The sequence below is a fragment of the Xenopus tropicalis genome, chromosome 5 (assembly GCF_000004195.4).
Source record: "Xenopus tropicalis strain Nigerian chromosome 5, UCB_Xtro_10.0, whole genome shotgun sequence".
Lineage (NCBI taxonomy): Eukaryota > Metazoa > Chordata > Amphibia > Anura > Pipidae > Xenopus > Xenopus tropicalis.
Genome location: NC_030681.2, coordinates 59360434 through 59380056, shown reverse-complemented (window position 1 = coordinate 59380056; position 19623 = coordinate 59360434). Strand labels below are relative to the sequence as shown.

Here is a 19623-nt window from a genome sequence, read left to right as displayed (position 1 = left end):
GACAAACTAAGCTTTCAAAATATGGTAGAATTTTGGTGTAATTCCAATTCTGTAACAAGATATAGGCTTCTAAATGTATAAATTTTTTAAAAAAATCATATTTTCCATAATATAAACACATATACCAGAAACAAAAATTATTTTATGCACAAAAATACAACTGATTTGGAATGTCCCATGTCTCCTGAACGTGCCAATACCAAATATATATAGTTTTATGGAGATTTCTCACTTGTATAGGTCAAAAACTCCCAGCAGTACACTACCAAATTTCCAAAGCACTGCTTCACATAGCTGCATACTTTAGATTTCAAGGCCAAAACTTCCACTCACAGAAGGTTTATCCCAGAAAATTACACATTTCTGGAAAGAACAGATTCTGGGGAATCCAGAATAGGCACAATTGTCTGTCTACTCCAAACTATCAAGTCACAATGCTTTCCTAAAGTTATAGGTTTTTATCAAAATTTTTGAAGTTTTTAAAAAATCGCTTCAAAGCTTCGAGTCTATAGTATCTTATCTCCTACAGGTCATAAAGTAACCAAATAAAACACCCTAAATTTGAACGCCAGGGGTCCACTGAACAGTTTGATGCCCAATATGTATAGGTTTAGCTAAGTATGTGGCATGTAGGGGCCCCAATGTGAACATACCCCCATATGATCTATCATTTCTGTCATTTCAGCTCCTGCAAAATCAACACATTTACATCATTATATGTGGGATAAAGCTAGTAAAAAGTATGCTCACCCCAGAAAGTCATATATTTTTGGAAAGTACACATTCCCCCAAATCTAAAATGGGTACCCGTGTCTTTCTACTCCAAAGTACCAAGCCTCAAAGCATTTCTAAAGTTTGCAATTTTGATGAAATTTCCAAAAATCCCTTCAAAGCTTCCAGTTTCCAGCACCTTATCTCCCACATAGCATTAGGTACCAAGATAAAACACCCTAAATTTGAATGCCAGGGGTCCACTGAACAGTTTGATGCCAAATATGTATAGGTTTACCTAAGTATGTGGCATGTAGGGGCCCCAATGGGAACATACCCAGATATGATCTATCATTTCTGTCATTTCAGCTCCTGCAAAATCAACACATTTACATCATTATATGTGGGATGAAGCTAGTAAAAAGTATGCTCACCCCAGAAAGTCATATATTTTTGGAAAGTACACATTCCCCCGAATCTAAAATGAGTACCCGTGTCTTTCTACTCCAAAGTGCCAAGCCGCACAGCTTTTCTAAAGTTAGCAATTTTGATGACATTTCCAAAAATCCCTTCAAAGCTTCCAGTTTCCAGCACCTTATCTCCCACATAGCATTAGGTACCAAGATAAAACACCCTAAATTTGAATGCCAGGGGTCCACTGAACAGTTTGATGCCAAATATGTATAGGTTTACCTAAGTATGTGGCATGTAGGGGCCCCAATGGGAACATACCCAGATATGATCTATCATTTCTGTCATTTCAGCTCCTGCAAAATCAACACATTTACATCATTATATGTGGGATGAAGCTAGTAAAAAGTACGCTCACCCCAGAAAGTCATATGTTTTTGGAAAGTACACATTCCCCCGAATCTAAAATGGGTACCCATGTCTTTCCACTCCGAAGTACCAAACCGCAAAGCATTTCTAAAGTTAGCAATTTTGATGACATTTCCAAAAATCCGCTCAAAGCTTCCACTTTGCAGCATCTTATCTCCCACATAGCATTAGGTACCAAGATAAAACACCCTGAATTTGAATGCCAGGGGTCCACTGAACAGTTTGATGACCAATATGTATAGGTTTACCTAAGTATGTGGCATGTAGGGGCCCCAATGTGAACATACCCCATAATGATCTATCATTTCTGTCATTTCAGCTCCTGCAAAATCAACACATTTACATACTTTATGTGGGATAATGCTACAAAAAAGTACGCTCACCCCAGAAAGCCATATATTTTTGGAAAGTGCACATTCCCCCGAATCTAAAATGGGTACCCATGTCTTTCTACACCAAAGTACCAAGCCGCAAAGCATTTCTAAAGTTAGCAATTTTGATGACATTTCCAAAAATCCGCTCAAAGCTTCCACTTTGCAGCATCTTATCTCCCACATAGCATTAGGTACCAAGATAAAACTCCCTAATTTTGAATGCCAGTGGTCCACTGAACAGTTTGATGCCCAGTTTGTATAGGTTTACCTAAGTATGTGGCATGTAGGGGCCCCAATGGGAACATACCCCCATATGATGCGTCATTTCAGAAAATCAACACATTTACATCCTTTATGTGTGATAATGCTACAAAAAAGTACACTCACCCCAGAAAGCCATATATTTTTGTAAAGTACACATTCCCTCGAATCTATAATGGGTATCCATGTCTTTCTACTCCAAAGTACCAAGCCGCAAAGGTTTCCTAAGTTTGCTGATTTTTGTGATATTTCAGAAAATCGCCTAAAAATGTTGCAGTTTGCCGCATTTATCTCACACAATATCTTGCGTACAATGGCAAATCACCCCCAATAGGAACACCAGAGGTCTACTGAACAGTTTGATGCCCAATATGCATAGATATACCAAAGTCTGTGGTATGTACTGACCCCAAAATGAAAATAGCGTATATGGATTTCTCGCCTGCCAGCTCAGCTTTTGCACACAGAGCCCCCTGTCAGTGTATTATGTGCAGTAACCCCCCAAACTATACAGAAAAACCCAGAAAACCATATATTTTTGGAAATTACACATTCTGACAAATCCAACATGGGTAAAGAGTCCTTTCTACACCAAAGTACCAAGCCGCAAAGCTTTTCTAAAGTTAGTGGTTTTTATGATATTTCAGAAAATCGCCTAAAAATGTTGCAGTTTGCCGCATTTATCTCACACAATATCTTGCGTACAATGGCAAATCACCCCCAATAGGAACACCAGAGGTCTACTGAACAGTTTGATGCCCAATATGCATAGATATACCAAAGTCTGTGGTATGTACTGACCCAAAAATGAAAATAGTGTATATGGATTTCTCGCCTGCCAACCAAGCTTTTGCACACAGAGCCCCCTGTCAGTGTATTATGTGCAGTAACACCCCCAAACTATACAGAAAAACCCAGAAAACCATATATTTTTGGAAATTACACATTCTGACAAATCCAACATGGGTAAAGAGTCCTTTCTACACCAAAGTACCAAGCCGCAAAGCTTTTCTAAAGTTAGTGGTTTTTATGATATTTCAGAAAATCGCCTAAAAATTTTGCAGTTTGCCACATTTATCTCACACAATATCTTGAGTACAATGGCAAATCACCCCCAATAGGAACACCAGAGGCCTACTGAACAGTTTGATGCCCAATATGCATAGATATACCAAAGTCTGTGGTGTGTACTGACCCCAAAATGAAAATAGCGCACATGCATTTCTCGCCTGCCAACTCAGCTTTTGCATACAGAGCCCCCTGTCAACGCATTATGTGTCGTAAAACCCCCAAACTATACAGAGACCCCCAGGAAACCATATATTTTTGGAAAGTACACATTCTGAGGAATTCAAAATAGGTAAAGTTATTTTTCTACACCAAAGTTACACCTGGCAAAGCTACGCTAAAAACAGATCAGGAATACTAATACAGGGATAAAAATGCAATAAAACCACAAAAATTGTGCAAATTAGTGAAACAACAAAATAAGTCACACAACAGTGTAATTAGTGGTCAGAATATCTGATCCAATAGTCACGCTGTCATAATAAACAGTTTTTAAGAAAAAGAAACTAAAAACAAAGTGGTAAAAAATTTTTTTAAAAAATAAATAAATAAAAAATATTTGTGTATACATGTGTGTACATGTGTAAAAGTTGTGTGACAGTGTGTAAGTGTGTATATTAGTGTGTATAGGTGTATAAAAGTCTATATAGGTGTATATGTGTGCAAAACAAAAACAAAAAAACCACAAAAAAAAAAAAATGCAAAATTGTGTGCTGTATGTGTGTGTAAATGTATGTAAGTGTGTATAAATGTGTATGAATGCAAAGAAAAATCACCCTTACCTGTCCTGAAGCTTGCCTGGTCCTGGTGCTGCAGTCCTGTTCTCCATCTCGCGTGAACACGCGTGGGCGTGAGAGGAAGCAGGAAGCAGAAGGGAGCCGGCAGGTAAGAGCACCAGACGCGATGCGTCTGCTGCTTGGGGGGGGGGGGCCCTGCGACGATCGCGTTGCAGGGCCGGCCTGACAGCCCCCCTGGCTCGTTGCCCAGGGGGCTGTCATGCTTAGAAGCTCTCTGCCGAAGCGGCACATGCCGCTTCTGCAGAGTGAATGCTTATCTGCCAAACAACGTACGGCGCACGTTGTTGGCAGATAAGCTCTTTCCCTGCAACAACGTACGCCGTACGCTGTTGGCAGGGAAAGGGTTAAACCTAAGTAAGCTTTATCAGGAAGGTCTATGTAAATACAACCCATAAACACTTACAGTATTGATGCTCTGAGTCCTTTATGGAAAGAAATGCGGCATTCCCTTGCTTCTATTCTTTACACATGAGCTTCAGTATCAGACTTCCTTCTCTCAGCTCAAACCTCAAGGACGTGGGCAAGGGAGAAATAAGAGAAATCTGTTCATAAGATACTTTTGTTCATAAGATACATTGGACAAAGAGCCATAACTACATGGAAGCAAATTTACATTTCCATACTCTGTTCTCTCAGATCAGTTTAATAAAGGCAGCAAAATTAGAGTTTCCTTCAAAATCAAACAAATAAATAAGGTTGAGGAGACTGCCTCATACATACAAAAGCAAACACAAGGAATTCTGGGAATGAATTCCAAACTCTTTACATAAGTTTATCCTATAGGCTACAGCTCACCCACTTCAAAATCAAAACACTGAATTTTAGAAAAGCAAAATTTAGCTCCTTAAGGGCAGTACTTCAGGGCATAGATTGGGGCATTATGTTTTCTGCAGAAATGGTTGTCACTTAAATGATATTAAATCATTACTGTTCTCAATTTATTCCATTAATAAGAAAAACTAGAAGTGTTAAGAATCACCCTATGTGGCTTAACTCTGAGGTAAAGAAGTTAATAGGGAAAAAAAGGAAAGCTTTTAAGAAATATAAGTCAGAGGGGACAGTAGCTGTGTTTAATGAATATAAACGCTATAACAAGTGTTGTAAAACAGCAATCCGGAGGGCAAAGATAGAAAATGAGGAGCGCATTGCGGCAGAGGCCAAAACTAACCCCAAAAAGTTTAAGTACAAAGTATATTAATAGTAAAAAGATGTAGGTTGAGAGTGTGGCCCCATTGAGTTATAGTAACAATATGGTTACAGCGGATACAGAAAAGGCAGATGTGCTTAACCAGTTCTTTTCTTCTGTGTATACAGTAGAGGAGCCAGAGGGCCAAGTCCCACCCAATAGCTGCACTGTTGCCTCAGCTCCAACTACTCAGTGGTTGACACAGAATATGGTGCTTAAAGGGTTACACAAGATAAATGTAAACAAGGCACCTGGGCCAGATGGAATACACCCTCGGGTACTGAGAGAGCTAGGATCAGATTTACAGTGGCCTTTGTTTCTGATATTCTCAGACTCGCTTTCATCAGGTATGGTACCTAGGGATTGGAAGAAGGCGTATGTCATTCCTATATTTAAAAACGGAGTAAGATCTCAGCCTGTCAATTATAGGCCTGTAAGTTTGACATCCGTGGTGGGCAAGTTATTTTGAAGGCTTGTTAAGGGATCACATACAAAATTATGTAGTGGAGAATGCCATTATGAGCAGTAATCAGCATGGCTTTATGAAGGACAGGTCATGTCAGACCAATTTAATCTATTTTGATTTGCCAAAGCATTTGATAACGTTCCCCACAAACGACTGCTTTCTAAACTAAGGTCTATTGGTCTTAGTGAAGTCGTTTACACATGGATAGAAAACTGGCTACAGGATCTGGTACAGAGGGTGGTTGTTAATGGTACATTCTCTACTTGGAGTAAGGTTCTCAGTGGGGTCCCTCAGGGTTCTGTACTGGGTCCACTTTTGTTTAATTTGTTCATAAATGACTTGGGAGGGTATTATAAGCAATGTATCAGTGTTTGAAGATGACACAAAACTCCGCAGTCCAGTCAATTCTATTCAAGATGTGGCATCCTTGCAGCAGGATCTTGACCAACTGGCAATCTGGGCGGCTAAGTGGCAGATGAGATTTAATGTGGATAAATGTAAGGTCATGCACCTGGGATGTAAAAATATGCAAGCCACTTATACCCTTAATGGGACTGCACTAGGCAAATCCATAATGGAAAAGGACCTTGGAGTCCTTGTAGATAATAAACTTGGCTGTAGCAAGCAATGCCAGGCAGCAGCTGCAAGGGCAAACAAGGTTTTGAGCTGTATTAAAAGGGGTATAGATTCACAGGAGGAGGGGGTTATTCTTCCCCTTTACAGAGCGCTGGTAAGGCCCCATCTAGAATATGCTATTCAGTTTTGAACAGCATATTCATTATTGAATTAGAGAGCGTCAAGAGAAGGGCAACTAAGCTGGTAAAGGGTATGAAAAGTCTCAGTTATGAAGAAAGACTGGCCAAGTTTGGTCTGTTTACACTGGAGAAGAGGCGCTTAAGAGGTGACATGATAACTATGTAAATATAATATATAAATATATAAGGGGGTCATATAATAACCTCTCTAATGTTTTATTTACCAGTAGGTCCTTCCAACGGACATGAGGGTACCCACTCCGTTTAGAAGAAGGGAGGTTCCTTTTAAAAATTTGGAAAGGTTTTTTTACTGTGAGAGCTGTGAAGTTGTGGAATTCCCTCCCTGAATCGCACTGGCTGATACATTAAATAGCTTTAAGAAGAGGCTGGATGGATTCTTAGCAAGTGAGGGAACACAGGGTTATGGGAGATAGCTCTTAGTACAAGTTGATCCAGGGACTGGTCCGATTGCCATCTTGGAGTCAAGAAGGAATTTTTTCCCCTCTGTGGCAAATTAGAGAAGCTTCAGATGGGGTTTTTTGCCTTCTTCTGTATCAACTAGAAGTTAGGCAGGTTATATATAAGCATTATGGTTAAATGTGATGGACGTATGTCTTTTTTTAACCTAACTTACTATGTTACTTTGCTACAAAAAGCGCAACAAAATCGTATTTTCGCGCTGAGTAAGAAAGTTTCTGATTCACTGGAGCTGCAGAGTGCCATTGGGTCCTATGGGAGGCTTCCAAAATCATGCACAGAAGGAAAACATGTTAATTGCATTAATTGTAATTGTAACCTCTTGCACACATAAATCATAACTCGCCATGCTGTTCCATATAATTTGGAGTAGCACAATGTTCCATTGAGGTAGTGGGGTTGTACTGAACTGATCTCTTTTTCAGATTTTTAGAGATTTGTTTGAGGTATTTTGAACAATAACAAAAACAACCCAGTAAATATATAGTGAACACCTATCTGTTTTTTTTTTTAACAGTTTAAAAGACTTTTATTTTGTCTACCATAGGAAGAATTTATTGGAAGAAGAAGAATAAGCATTTTTGGCAAAACTTCCACAAAAGCCCAAAAGAAATAATGAGGCAGACTTCAAAGGGTAATTGTAGTGGCTTTTTATGATATTTTTAATCCAAACGCATCAGTTAATAGTATTGCTTCAGCAGAATTCTGTACTGAAATCTATTTTTTAAAATATAAACAGATTTTATGTATATTTAATTTTAATATTTGACATGGGACTAGACATACTCTTAATTTCCATGATAGATGTACTCTCAATTTGATGTGTGCTTTACTAAACTTTAGTTCCTCTTTACTTCTGCACTACAAGTTGGAGCGATGTAACCACCCCTTTCTTTCGGGGGAGGGGGCGGCAGCCATTTGAATTAATGGGTTAATAGGCTGGCACTGACATGAATTTTAGCAAATGGGTAAACAGGTAAAACTACAAATTTTGCCTGTCAATAGTTTCAGGCATTTCTCTGCCAGCTAACACACATTGTGAAAAAACTGTCCCATGTGCCATTAGCCTCAGTTAGCATGTACAGTAAGAGAAATATAGGTATGCACAGTATGCACTTGTAAATAATAGTAAAATAGATAGACTGCACAAAATAAAAAATATTTGTGATATAGTTAGGCAAAACTGTAATCTATAAAGGCTTAAGTGAGAAGATAAGTTAGTTTGTGAGCATGTAGGTCAGATTCAAATGCAAACTAACTGAACATTTATGTCCCATATGCCCCCTGTCAAGTCACTGATTGGATACTGATTGCTAACAGCTTAGAGAGCTGTAACGGAGTAAGTAGTATTATGGCCATTATGTTAGACATCTGCTCACTCCAGCCTTCATAGATGACTTTTTTGCCTAACTACCTATTATTATATTACATTATATTATTATATATATCTTTTTTATTTTGCACAGTGTATCTCTTTTTCCCCTTTTTTAATTTTACACTGAACTGATCTTTTAAAAACAGTGAGAGACAGAGGGTAGTGGCACCACAGATCCATTAAAGTGAGATGCAGTGGGAACTTTAGTCCCAAATACATTACATAAAATAAGAGGCAATGATTTCTGACACACCAGACCTCCTTACTATTTCAAGAAACAGGTTTTCAATCATTTGCATTGCTAAATGTGCTCACATGAGAATAGCACAGAAGAAGAACCCTGTTTTGCTGTTATGCCACTTGGGTTGCATTGAGTAGAAGTAGAAAAAACAAATGTTGTTATAATGCAGTTCTGTTGTGTAGTGCTGGATCCTTCTTAATACTTAGATTTAGGCAAAATGCATTCAGATTGATACAAAAAATGCATTTGTTGGTTCAAAAATAATTTTCTGAATGGGAACAGTGTAATTTAGAAAATAAAATACACCATAATTGTATCAGTGTTTGTGGATGATACAAAACTGTGCAGCCTGTTTAATTCCATACTCGATGTAGAATCCTTGCAACAGGATCTTGACAAACTGCCAATCTGGGCGGCTTTGGGCTAAGTGGCAGATGAGATTCAATGCTGATAAATGTAAGGTCATACACCTGGGATGTAAAAATATGTAAGATACTTATACCCTTAATGGGACTGCATTGGGCAAATCCTTAATGCAGCAGGACTTGGGAATGTTTGCAGATAAACTTGGCTGTGGAAAGCAATGCCAGTCAGTAACTACAAGCACAAACATGATTTTAGTTGTATTGAAAGCGGTATAGATTCATTGGAGGAGATGGTCATTCTTCCAACTTATAATAAGGATGGTAAGGTCCCTTCTAAAATATGCTGTGCAGTTTTGGTCTCCAGTGCTAAAACAAGATATTATTGATTTTAAGTAAGCTTAAAGAAAAGAGCAGTTAAGGTGGTAAATTGAAATTATGAAGAAAGATTATCCAAATTGGGGTTATTTTGTTGGAGAAGATGAACTGAAGGGGGTATATGATAACGGTACAATAATTTTACTAGTAGGACCTTTCAGGAAGAGGAAAAGAGGTTCCATTTTAATATTTGGAAAGGGTTTTTTACAGTGAGTGAAGTTGTGGAATTCTCTTTTTTGCCTTCCTCTGGATCATCTAGCGGTTAAAGGAGAAGAAAAGGTAAAGACTAAGTAAGTTTTATCAGAAAGGTCTATGTAAATAAAGACATAAGCACTGACAGAAAAGCTGCAACTGAGTCCTCTATCAAAGGAAACACAGGATTGCTTGTGTAACGCTTGATTGGCTAAATTTAGTCAAAACCCAGGCTAGTGTTAAGGTTAGAGCATGGGTTACATTGCGACTCTCCTAAACAGCATGGGCCTTCGCTAGGTGGAGGATACCATGCGGTGCAAGGGTGTAGTGAAACTACAACTCACTGTAGCTTTGTAGTGCAGATTAGCAAAGATGGACGCCATAAGGTTCTTGGCAGTGAACTATAGTACAGTTTATTGTCCAAGACAAATATACAGTTTGTCCCCTTCCTGATTTCTTATTCTTTTGCATGTTTTTCACACTTAAATGTTTCTGCTCATCAAAAACTGTTAACTATTAGTCAAAGATAACATAATTGAACACAAAATGCAGTTTTTAAATGAAGGTTTACGTTATTAAGGGAGAAAAAAAACTCCAAATCTACATGGCCCTGTGTGAAAAAGTGATTGTTAAAAAATAACTTAACTGTGGTTTATCAATTTCAATTTTCAATTTCAATATCAATTTCTGTAGTCACCCCCAGGCCTGATTACTGCCACACCTGTATCAATCAAGAAATCACTTAAATAGGAGCTACCTGACACAGAGAAGTAGACCAAAAGCACCTCAAAAGCTAGACATCATGCCAAGATCCAAAGAAATTCAGGAACAAATGAGAACAAAAGTAATTGAGATCTATCAGTCTGGTAAAGGTTATAAAGCCATTTCTAAAGCTTTGGGACTCCAGCGAACCACAGTGAGAGCCATTATCCACAAATGGCAAAAACATGGAACAGTGGTGAACCTTCCCAGGAGTGGCCGGCCGACCAAAATTACCCCAAGAGCGCAGAGACAACTCATCCGAGAGGCCACAAAAGACCCCAGGACAACATCTAAAGAACTGCAGGCCTCACTTGCCTCAATTAAGGTCAGTGTTCACGACTCCACCATAAGAAAGAGACTGGGCAAAAATGGCCTGCATGGCAGATTTCCAAGGCGCAAACCACTTTTAAGCAAAAAGAACATTATGGCTCGTCTCAGTTTTGCTAAAAAACATCTCAATGATTGCCAAGACTTTTGAGAAAATACCTTGTGGACCGACGAGACAAAAGTTGAACTTTTTGGAAGGTGCGTGTCCTGTTACATCTGGCGTAAAAGTAACACAGCATTTCAGAAAAAGAACATCATACCAACAGTAAAATATGGTGGTGGTAGTGTGATGGTCTGGGGTTGTTTTGCTGCTTCAGGACCTGGAAGGCTTGCTGTGATAGATGGAACCATGAATTCTACTGTCTACCAAAAAATCCTGAAGGAGAATATCCGGCCATCTGTTCGTCAACTCAAGCTGAAGCGATCTTGGGTGCTGCAGCAGGACAATGACCCAAAACACACCAGCAAATCCACCTCTGAATGGCTGAAGAAAAACAAAATGAAGACTTTGGAGTGGCCTTGTCAAAGTCCTGACCTGAATCCTATTGAGATGTTGTGGCATGACCTTAAAAAGGCGGTTCATGCTAGAAAACCCTCAAATAAAGCTGAATTACAACAATTCTGCAAAGATGAGTGGGCCAAAATTCCTCCAGAGGGCTGTAAAAGACTCGTTGCAAGTTATCGCAAACGCTTGATTGCAGTTATTGCTGCTAAGGGTGGCCCAACCAGTTATTAGGTTCAGGGGGCAATTTCACACAGGGCCATGTAGGTTTGGATTTTTTTTCTCCCTAAATAATAAAAACCCTCATTTAAAAACTGCATTTTGTGTTTACTTGTGTTATCTTTGACTAATAGTTAAATGTGTTTGATGATCAGAAACATTTTGTGTAACAAACATGCAAAAGAATAAGAAATCAGGAAGGGGGCAAATAGTTTTTCACACCACTGTAGATGCAGGGTTATACTCCCAATACAAGCAGATATGGGTGGTGTAGATAGCAGTACCCTGAGGAACAAGAGAGGGTACACACCATTTAATCCTACCTCTTGGTAGAGTCTGGGCAGGGTAAATGCACCTTTCAGCTTGATACCCCTTTGGAGATAGTCTGGATAGATACTTTGTTCCTTGGGTTGATAACCCCAAGCTTGAGAGTCCTCCGGGTGATTAGGGATCAGGGTTTATTCTAGCCTGTCTCACTATCTCACTCTCCTAGAGAGTGCAATGACAATTATCTGCTGATTCTTACTTAACCTCGTTCACGGGGCCCTGTTTCTGACTTCACCAGAGTGGATGGTAACATTCTGGGGTAACTGGCTTGACTAGGGCCTAGTTCTGCTCCCAGGCCTAGTGGACCTTTGCACCAAGCGACAGAGGCAGCCAAAGAGGAAGCCACACCTACGAAGACCCAGCTAAAATGGCAGCTGCAATCTTAAACAAATGGAGGGAGCTTCTAGGGCTCTTTACTCAGGTATAGTAAAGCTTTCTGCAGAATAAATATACAGTGGATATAAAAAGTCTACACACCCCTGATAAAATGTCAGGTTCCTGTGCTGTACAAAAATGAGACAAAGATAAATCATTTCAGAACTTTTTCCACCTTTAATGTGACCTATAAACTGTACCACTCTATTGAAAAACAAACTGAAATCTTTTAGGTGGAGGGAAGAAAACCAAAAAAACTAAAATAATGTGGTTGCATAAGTGTGCACACCCTTAAACTAATACTTTGTTGAAGCACCTTTTGGTTTTATTACAGCACTCAGTCTTTTTGGGTATCAGTTTGGCACATTTTGGCTTTGCAAGATTTGCCCACTCTTCTTTGCAGAAACACTTCAAATCTGTCAGATTGCAAGGGCATCTCCTGTGCACAGCCCTCTTCAGATCACCCCACAGATTTTCAATTGGATTCAGGTCTGGGCTCTGGCTGGGCCGTTCCAAAACTTTAATCTTCTTCCGGTGAAGCCATTCCTTTGTTTATTTGGATGTATGCTTTGGGTCGTTGTCATGCTGAAAGATGAAGTTCCTCCTCATGTTCAGCTTTCTAGCAGAAGCCTGAAGGTTGTGTGCCAATATTGACTGGTATTTGGAACTGTGCAATAAATTCCCTTTATCTTAACTAAGGCCCCAGTTCCAGCTGAAGAAAAACAGCCCCAGTGCATGATGCTGCCACCACCATGCTTCACTGTGGGTATGGTGTTCATTTGGTGATGTGCAGTATTGTTTTTGCGCCGAACATATTTTTTGGAATTATGCCCAAAAAGTTCAACCTTGGTTTATCAGACCAAACCACCATTTCCCACATGCTTTTGGGAGACTTCAGATGTGTTTTGCAAAATGTAGCCTGGCTTGGATGTTTTTCTTCATAAGAAAAGGCTTTCGTCTTGCCACTCTACCCCATAGCCCAGACATATGAAGAATACGGGAGATTGTTGTCACATGTACCACACAGCCAGTAGATATTACTGCAGCTCCTTTAATGTAGCTGTAGGCCTCTTGGTAGCATCCCTGACCAGTTTTCTTCTCGTCTTTTCATCAATTTTGGAGGGACGTTCCAGTTCTTGGTGATGTCACTGTTGTGCCATATTTTCTCCACTTGACAATGACTGTCTTCACTGTGTTCCATGGTATATCTAATGCCTTGGAAATTCTTTTGTTCCCTTCTCGTGACTGATATCTTTTAACAATGAGATCCCTCTGATGCTTTGGAAGCTCTCTGTGGACCGTGGCTTTTGCTGTTGGATGTGACTAAAAAAATGTCAGGAAAGACCAACTAGAGCAGCTGAACTTTATTTGGGGTTAATCAGAGGCACTTTATATGATGGCAGGTACATGCTTTTGAATGCGATTGCTTAATTCTGAACACTGCTACATCCCCAGTTAGAAGACGGTGTGCACACTTATGCAACCACATTATTTTAGTTTTTTTGTTTATTTCCCTCCACCTAAAAGATTTCAGTTTGTTTTTCAATTGAGTGGTACAGTTTACAGGTCACATTAAGGTGGAAAAAGTTCTGAAATGATTTATCTTTGTCTCATTTTTTTTTAAAGCGCAGGAATCTGACATTTTACCAGGGGTGTGTAGACTTTTTATATCCACTGTAGCATTATAGGTGGCACTAATGGTTTTATATAAACATAAAAGGTTAAACTTGATGGATGTGTATTTTTTTTTTTTTAACCTATGTTGCTATGTCCATCAGTTCAATAAATTACATACATTAAAAACAGTAGCTGGCCAGCCTAGTCACAATATATTATCAATGGAAACATATTAGAAGTTAAAAAAAACATGTTAATAGCCCATAAATACATTCATCAATAGTAAAATTCATCAATTGCAGTTAAAAAGGAATAACCCCATAAAACCACTGTAAACAGTTTTACACCGTGGATTGTGTTGATTATAATTTCTCCTTTCCATAACTGGTATGCAAAGCACTTACTACAGCATAGTGTTGTGCTTACAGATGGAATAAAACCCCCACTTGGGAGCAATTAAGGAACTGCAATTACGGGCTGAAAAATGCAAAAGCAGGCATTTGTAGGCTGATCTCCAGTCCGCTTCGTGTTGCTGTATGTAGGCTGTACTTTTCAGTGCAGATTCACTTCTCTCCACATGATTAAAATCAGCAGGCAGTGAGAAGCACTGGATAATTTTTTTTGTGTGCCCTAACCCATAGCCACTTGATTATGCAGGCACAGGGCTTTTACTGGTATAGGATCCCTTATCCAGAATGCTTGGGGCCTGGGGATTTCCGGATATGGTGTCTTTCTGTAATTCGGATCTCCTACCTTAAGTCTACTAAAAAAAAATATTTAAACAGTAGTTAAACCCAAAAGGGTTATTTTGGCTCCAATAAGGATTATTTATATTTTTGTTGGGACCAAGTGAAAGGTACTGATATATTACTACAGAGAAAAAGGAAACCATTTTCAAAAATGTGAATTATTTTATTTAATTCGAAACTTTCGGCATAATGGGTTTCTGGAAAAGGGGTCCGATACCTGTACTGCACTGGTGGTATAACACTTATTTGGGTCATCTCCCTGCACCACACAGCTTGCAGCCCACTATCTGGTTCACAATGTATTTAGTTATGCTTTTGTCGTTAGTGGCCTCCTCTTTCCGCATTTCTTAGTTGGTATGTCAAGATGACCACATGGCCAAATGCAATATACCAGTTTAAATGGTAACAAACTGTGGCACTTCTCTATGTGCAGTCATTAAAAAACTAAACAAACACTTCCAATCCCTTTTTATCTGTTTAATAACTTAGTTAACAGGAAGAGCTGTACCAGCTGTTTTAGATATTTTACTTTTCCTCCCCTTGTCTAACTAAATGATGGACCTTAAATGCCTGAGCCAGGATGTCCAGTACCATTTAGTCCACATTTTGAGCTGATATTGATTCTTCAGGTTGCAACCATTTCTTTACCATGTAAATCAGTGCTGTCCAACTGGCGACCCGCGACCCCCTTCTGTGTGGCCCCCCACCTGTCTGGCTGCCTTGATGGCTTACCTTTGTGTAAGCTTTAAATGGTATAAGTACTGAGATTAACTGGCCCCCTGCATGGTTCTCACCTCAGATTCAGGCTGTAATCCCCCTGTATTGTTTAAACATGTAATCCACTGTATTGTTCACATTTTTTAATCTCTGCATTGTTCACCCCCTACAGTGTTCACACCTCAGACTCAGACTGTAAGCACCCACATTGTTGACCTCTTAACACCTCAGACCTTCACACCCTGTAGAAGCAGTGCCAGCATTGTGTCACTGTATGTACTGCCTGCCCTATGCTGCCTGTGTGTGCCATACTTTGCCTGCCTTATGCTGCCTGTGTGTGCCACGCTCTGCCTGCCCTATGCTGCCTGTGTGTGCGCCATACTCTGCCTGCCCTATGCTGCCTGTGGGAGGAGAACCTGGCAGGGGTTTGTTCTGGGAGTTTGTTAGCAGTTGGAAACAGCCATTAAATGGTCCCTAAGGTGTGTAATGATATTCTGGTGGTTGCTGTTCTATCCACAGGGGAGGAGGAGGCATATGGATTTAAGGGTGTGTTTTAATATGACATAATATAATTCTTTCACATATGAATTATGGTTGATATTCCCGCATTGAGCACCAAGCATTTGGGTTTTTGCTGCACTACCACCATAGTGGGCATAGTCTTAAAAGCTTGTGTGGGTGTGGTTAGAAGTGGGTTCAGTTTAAAAAGGGGGAGTGGTCAAAACTGGCTTTCATTAGCAGCCCTCCACTATGTATGCTAGATAAATTCACTGATGTAAATAAAATAGGTCAATGGTAAAATCTAGTTGTGTAGAGACCAGTGCTGGAATTGGGGAGTGCTGCTAGGGGCCCCACTAGCACACCTAGGATGCATTGGGATAACTTTTGGCAGAAGCATCCTGAAGAGATGGCAGACCCCTCATCTCTTGGACCTGGGGTCCATGTCTGCTTCAGTAACCACAAACCATTTCTTCACTTTCTGCCTTTGCTATATTTAATTTCATATGCTTGAGGGTTATCACAAATTTCTTGGGAAAGTTGGAGCCCACCAATAAAAATTTGCCTAGGGCCCACAGCTACCTGGGATGCTTGTCATACTAGTACTATACTTCTTACCATTCTGCTTCTACTTTCACTTCCTTTTGATTCCACTTCTGTTAGGCTGTTCCCCACACCATTTATCTTCTAATCACCCCTTCTAATTGATGTGTTATTATCCCCGCTATTATATCCCCTTTTTAATGGTTCACCTTGCATACTTTTTATACGCCCATTTTTCCACCTTCTTAATTATTCTCTTTATTTCCCTAAATTACAGCGAGAAACATTTTGCTGCCCGTTTGCAATAGTTGAAAATATCCCATGTGCCATTGTCCTAATGGCAAATGCATTGTGCAAAATGCAATTCTTAGCATAAGTTGTAATTTTTTTTTTTATAATTCCAGCATCATTGCAGCCAAGAAGGGGTGATTATCTCTATCTTAGCTTTACAGCTGTAGATAAATTATAGCAAGCTAAAAGGAACATAATACATAATACATAACAATTATTTCCCCCACCAGAGGTTAAAGCTAGGAGAGGGTAGGGGAAACAGTACTTAAGTGCATAATCAGCAATACACTAATGTTCATAATGAGCTTCTGAAGTGACGCCCTTTAAGATATAATATATAAATGATGTCAGTACACTGCAAAGTGGACTCCCCTATTATAGGAGTTGGTGTGTTGAGCAGTCTCTCGGGCCTCCCCTTAAATGTTATTATGCAATACAAGGTGGATAACAGCTTTTCATTAACATTATAATTTGCATCAGTTGGCCCTCTTTCTACGCAGGTGGAGAAACAGCCCAGTGTGCCATTAACCTTATGGCTAAAGGAAAACAAATTAAAATTCAGTGGGGTGTGCCAATGTGTAAACCTGTCTGACCAACATATATTGGTTATATTGATATTGGTTGGGTAGGCCCTTCTAAGGCTTCCAACTCATTGGGGGGAATTCACAAAAGTGGAGGTAGCCTTTTTTTGGAGTAAAAGTGGTGGAAAAACTGGTGGAAAACACTTTCTCCAGACTCACAAACAGAAACCGCCACTTCCGTTTTTGGTGAAAGAAAGACAGTTTACAGACACTTTTGTGAATTTGTCATTTAAACGACATTTATACAACATTTTAACAACATTTTTTCCCAACATTTCTCCCCGACAATTTTCCCCGACAATTTTCCCCGACATTTTCAAAATGGAGTTAAGCTCAGTGTAACTCTGTCAGACCAATTTTAAACTCTTTTGTTTTGTTTCCCCCAGTCTCCCTTTCACACCTAAGGTAGGAGACCCATTGGGGGATCGTTAACATATTAATGGGGATTAGCAGACTATTTTTAGGGGACAAGTTTGTGTCTAACCCTAGAGCAATAGGTGCAAAAATTAACATTTTCTAAACAAGTAAAACACTGATTAAAAAAAGTTTAATTTATATCTTATATATAAAAAGTTTTTACCTCACATTTGCATTATTATGCTAGTTTTAGCTTGGGATGATGCTGGGGGAGCCGGGGGAAATTCCAATATGGCGGCCACCACAGAGTGCAAAGAGAGGAAAGTTTGAAGGCACATTTTGGGACAAGGGAGGATTATTTTTTTTAAAAAACTTGGCGATCTGCTACAGGCAAGGGGGCTCTACAATATATTAAGGGCTTTAGTAGAAGACTTTCCTTGCTCTTTTAATATAAGTTGGGTCACAAACAAAGTTTCCTGTAAAGGTCCCCATACACTGGCAGATCCGGTAGCGGATCTTCTCCCGATATCCTCCATCTACGGGTGGGCAATATCGGGAGAAAATAATGACGGGCATAGGCAAAGACGGTCCAGGGACCACATCAACGAGCCGATGCGGTCCCTGATCTTACATCTCACATTAGAGACCAAGACCCTGGGAAGAAGTTCTCTGCGCAGTAATACTTATGCACTACATGGCTGATTCTCGGCACCCAGAAATCTGAATCTGCCTTGGTATTTATGCCTGAAACTGCTTAATTATGCAGTTTCAGGCATCCACCTGGGAAGGCACAGCTTAAAGATTTTTACAGTGGAGGGGTGGATTCTCGGCAAGCATTTATTCACTTGCATAGCACTAAGGGGTGCACTCTCTTGCTCCTTAAAGCTTTTGCACTTCTGCCCAGAGGCTACATAATTGACCCCTATAATTTTGTATTCAGAAAAAAATTCTTCTCCTGGGTTGACACATGCACACAGGGTCACTGTTGCCATGAGACCAGTTAAGAAACTTGCCTTAGGCAGCAATGAGGATTACCAAAACAAAGATACTGCAATTTTTAATTTGGAACTTCTGCTATTCTTGTGCAGAGTGCACAATTGTACAGTAGTAATGCACCCTCTCCTTGGGGGCATTGGACAGGCACACGGCTCCAGATCACCCCTGCATGCACATAACTATTAGTAATGATGTGCAAAATTCAAAACAGAAGGCAGCAGCACCAAGCGCAACTATAGGAAACCATTATAACAGAATGCATCAGTATCAAGTTTTACTAAGCGAAACCTTTATTAAATAGCTTTTATGAATGGGATTTTTTGCACTATGACTGCAGGCAATTTAGCGCAACCTCAACTGTTTTTGCAGTCATAAATAACCCCTAAAACCAAGATTAAATTACAGTAATATTCTCATGCTTGATGACGAGATGTGGTCTGTTGCCCTCAAACTGGTTACAGAAATATCAGTTTCCATGAGGATTAGATATAGTCCGATAAAATGTTTAAATAGAGTGTACTTAACCCTCTATCGCCTGGCCAAAATTTATGGAAATGTGTCCGACCATGTCCAAAGTGCAGAAGCGATGTAGGCACCCTGTTTCATGTTTTCTGGTCCTGCCCGGTGATACAGAGAATCTGTGTTACAGTTTCCTATTGATAAGCTTGCCTTCCCAAATATTTGCTCTCCAGAAATTTGTCTGCTAGGACTGACCTGCAACCTGCAATCTCACTATAGACCAGGGGTGGGCAAACTTTTAGGCTCAGGGGCCACATTGACTTTTAAAATTTGACGGGCTGGGCCAGCGCTTACATGCAGTCTTGACGCCAAGTCTCGAGTGATTAAAAAGACAAACTGCCCGGACGTGGCCCACGGGCCGTAGCTTGCCCATCCCTGCTCTAGACTGTGCTATCTGCAGTTGCTTTACTGTGCTAAGAAATCCATTCTAATTCAGTGGAAGATCCTCCACCCCTTCAATTTTGTCAAAAATTGGTGGATGATTCCCTTTCTAGTCAGAAGCTGACTTACCTAGCAAGAGTTTGCCTGGAGAAATTCAATACCATATGGTGCACGTGGCTGGACCTGTAAAGTCTGTGAATATGGATAACTATTAATCCTGTACATCCATAACTGCTACCTTAGCCTCACCCCTCTCTTTTTTTGCCTTTTCTCTCTTGTTCTTGTGTTTATTTGTTTGAATTATAAAATATGCAAAATAAAATCTTTTTAATAAATAACCTCTAATATCTCGTGCCTACATCATTATGTTCAGATTCCG

At 39.8% G+C, this 19623-nt stretch overlaps 1 protein-coding gene across 7 annotated transcripts in view; it reads left to right on the top strand.

The window, feature by feature from the left end:
* sash1 (SAM and SH3 domain containing 1) overlaps window positions 1–19623 on the top strand; it is a 254021-nt gene that overhangs the window by 87296 nt on the left and 147102 nt on the right. For 6 of the 7 annotated variants that reach the window (XM_018094288.2, XM_018094285.2, XM_002936263.5 and 3 more), the window contains one exon: window positions 7483–7569. The exons of the other annotated variant lie outside the window; for it this stretch is intronic. In XM_018094288.2, coding sequence (XP_017949777.1) covers window positions 7483–7569 — 87 coding nt within the window. The remainder of the gene's footprint in view (window positions 1–7482; window positions 7570–19623) is intronic. 7 annotated transcript variants of the gene reach the window in all.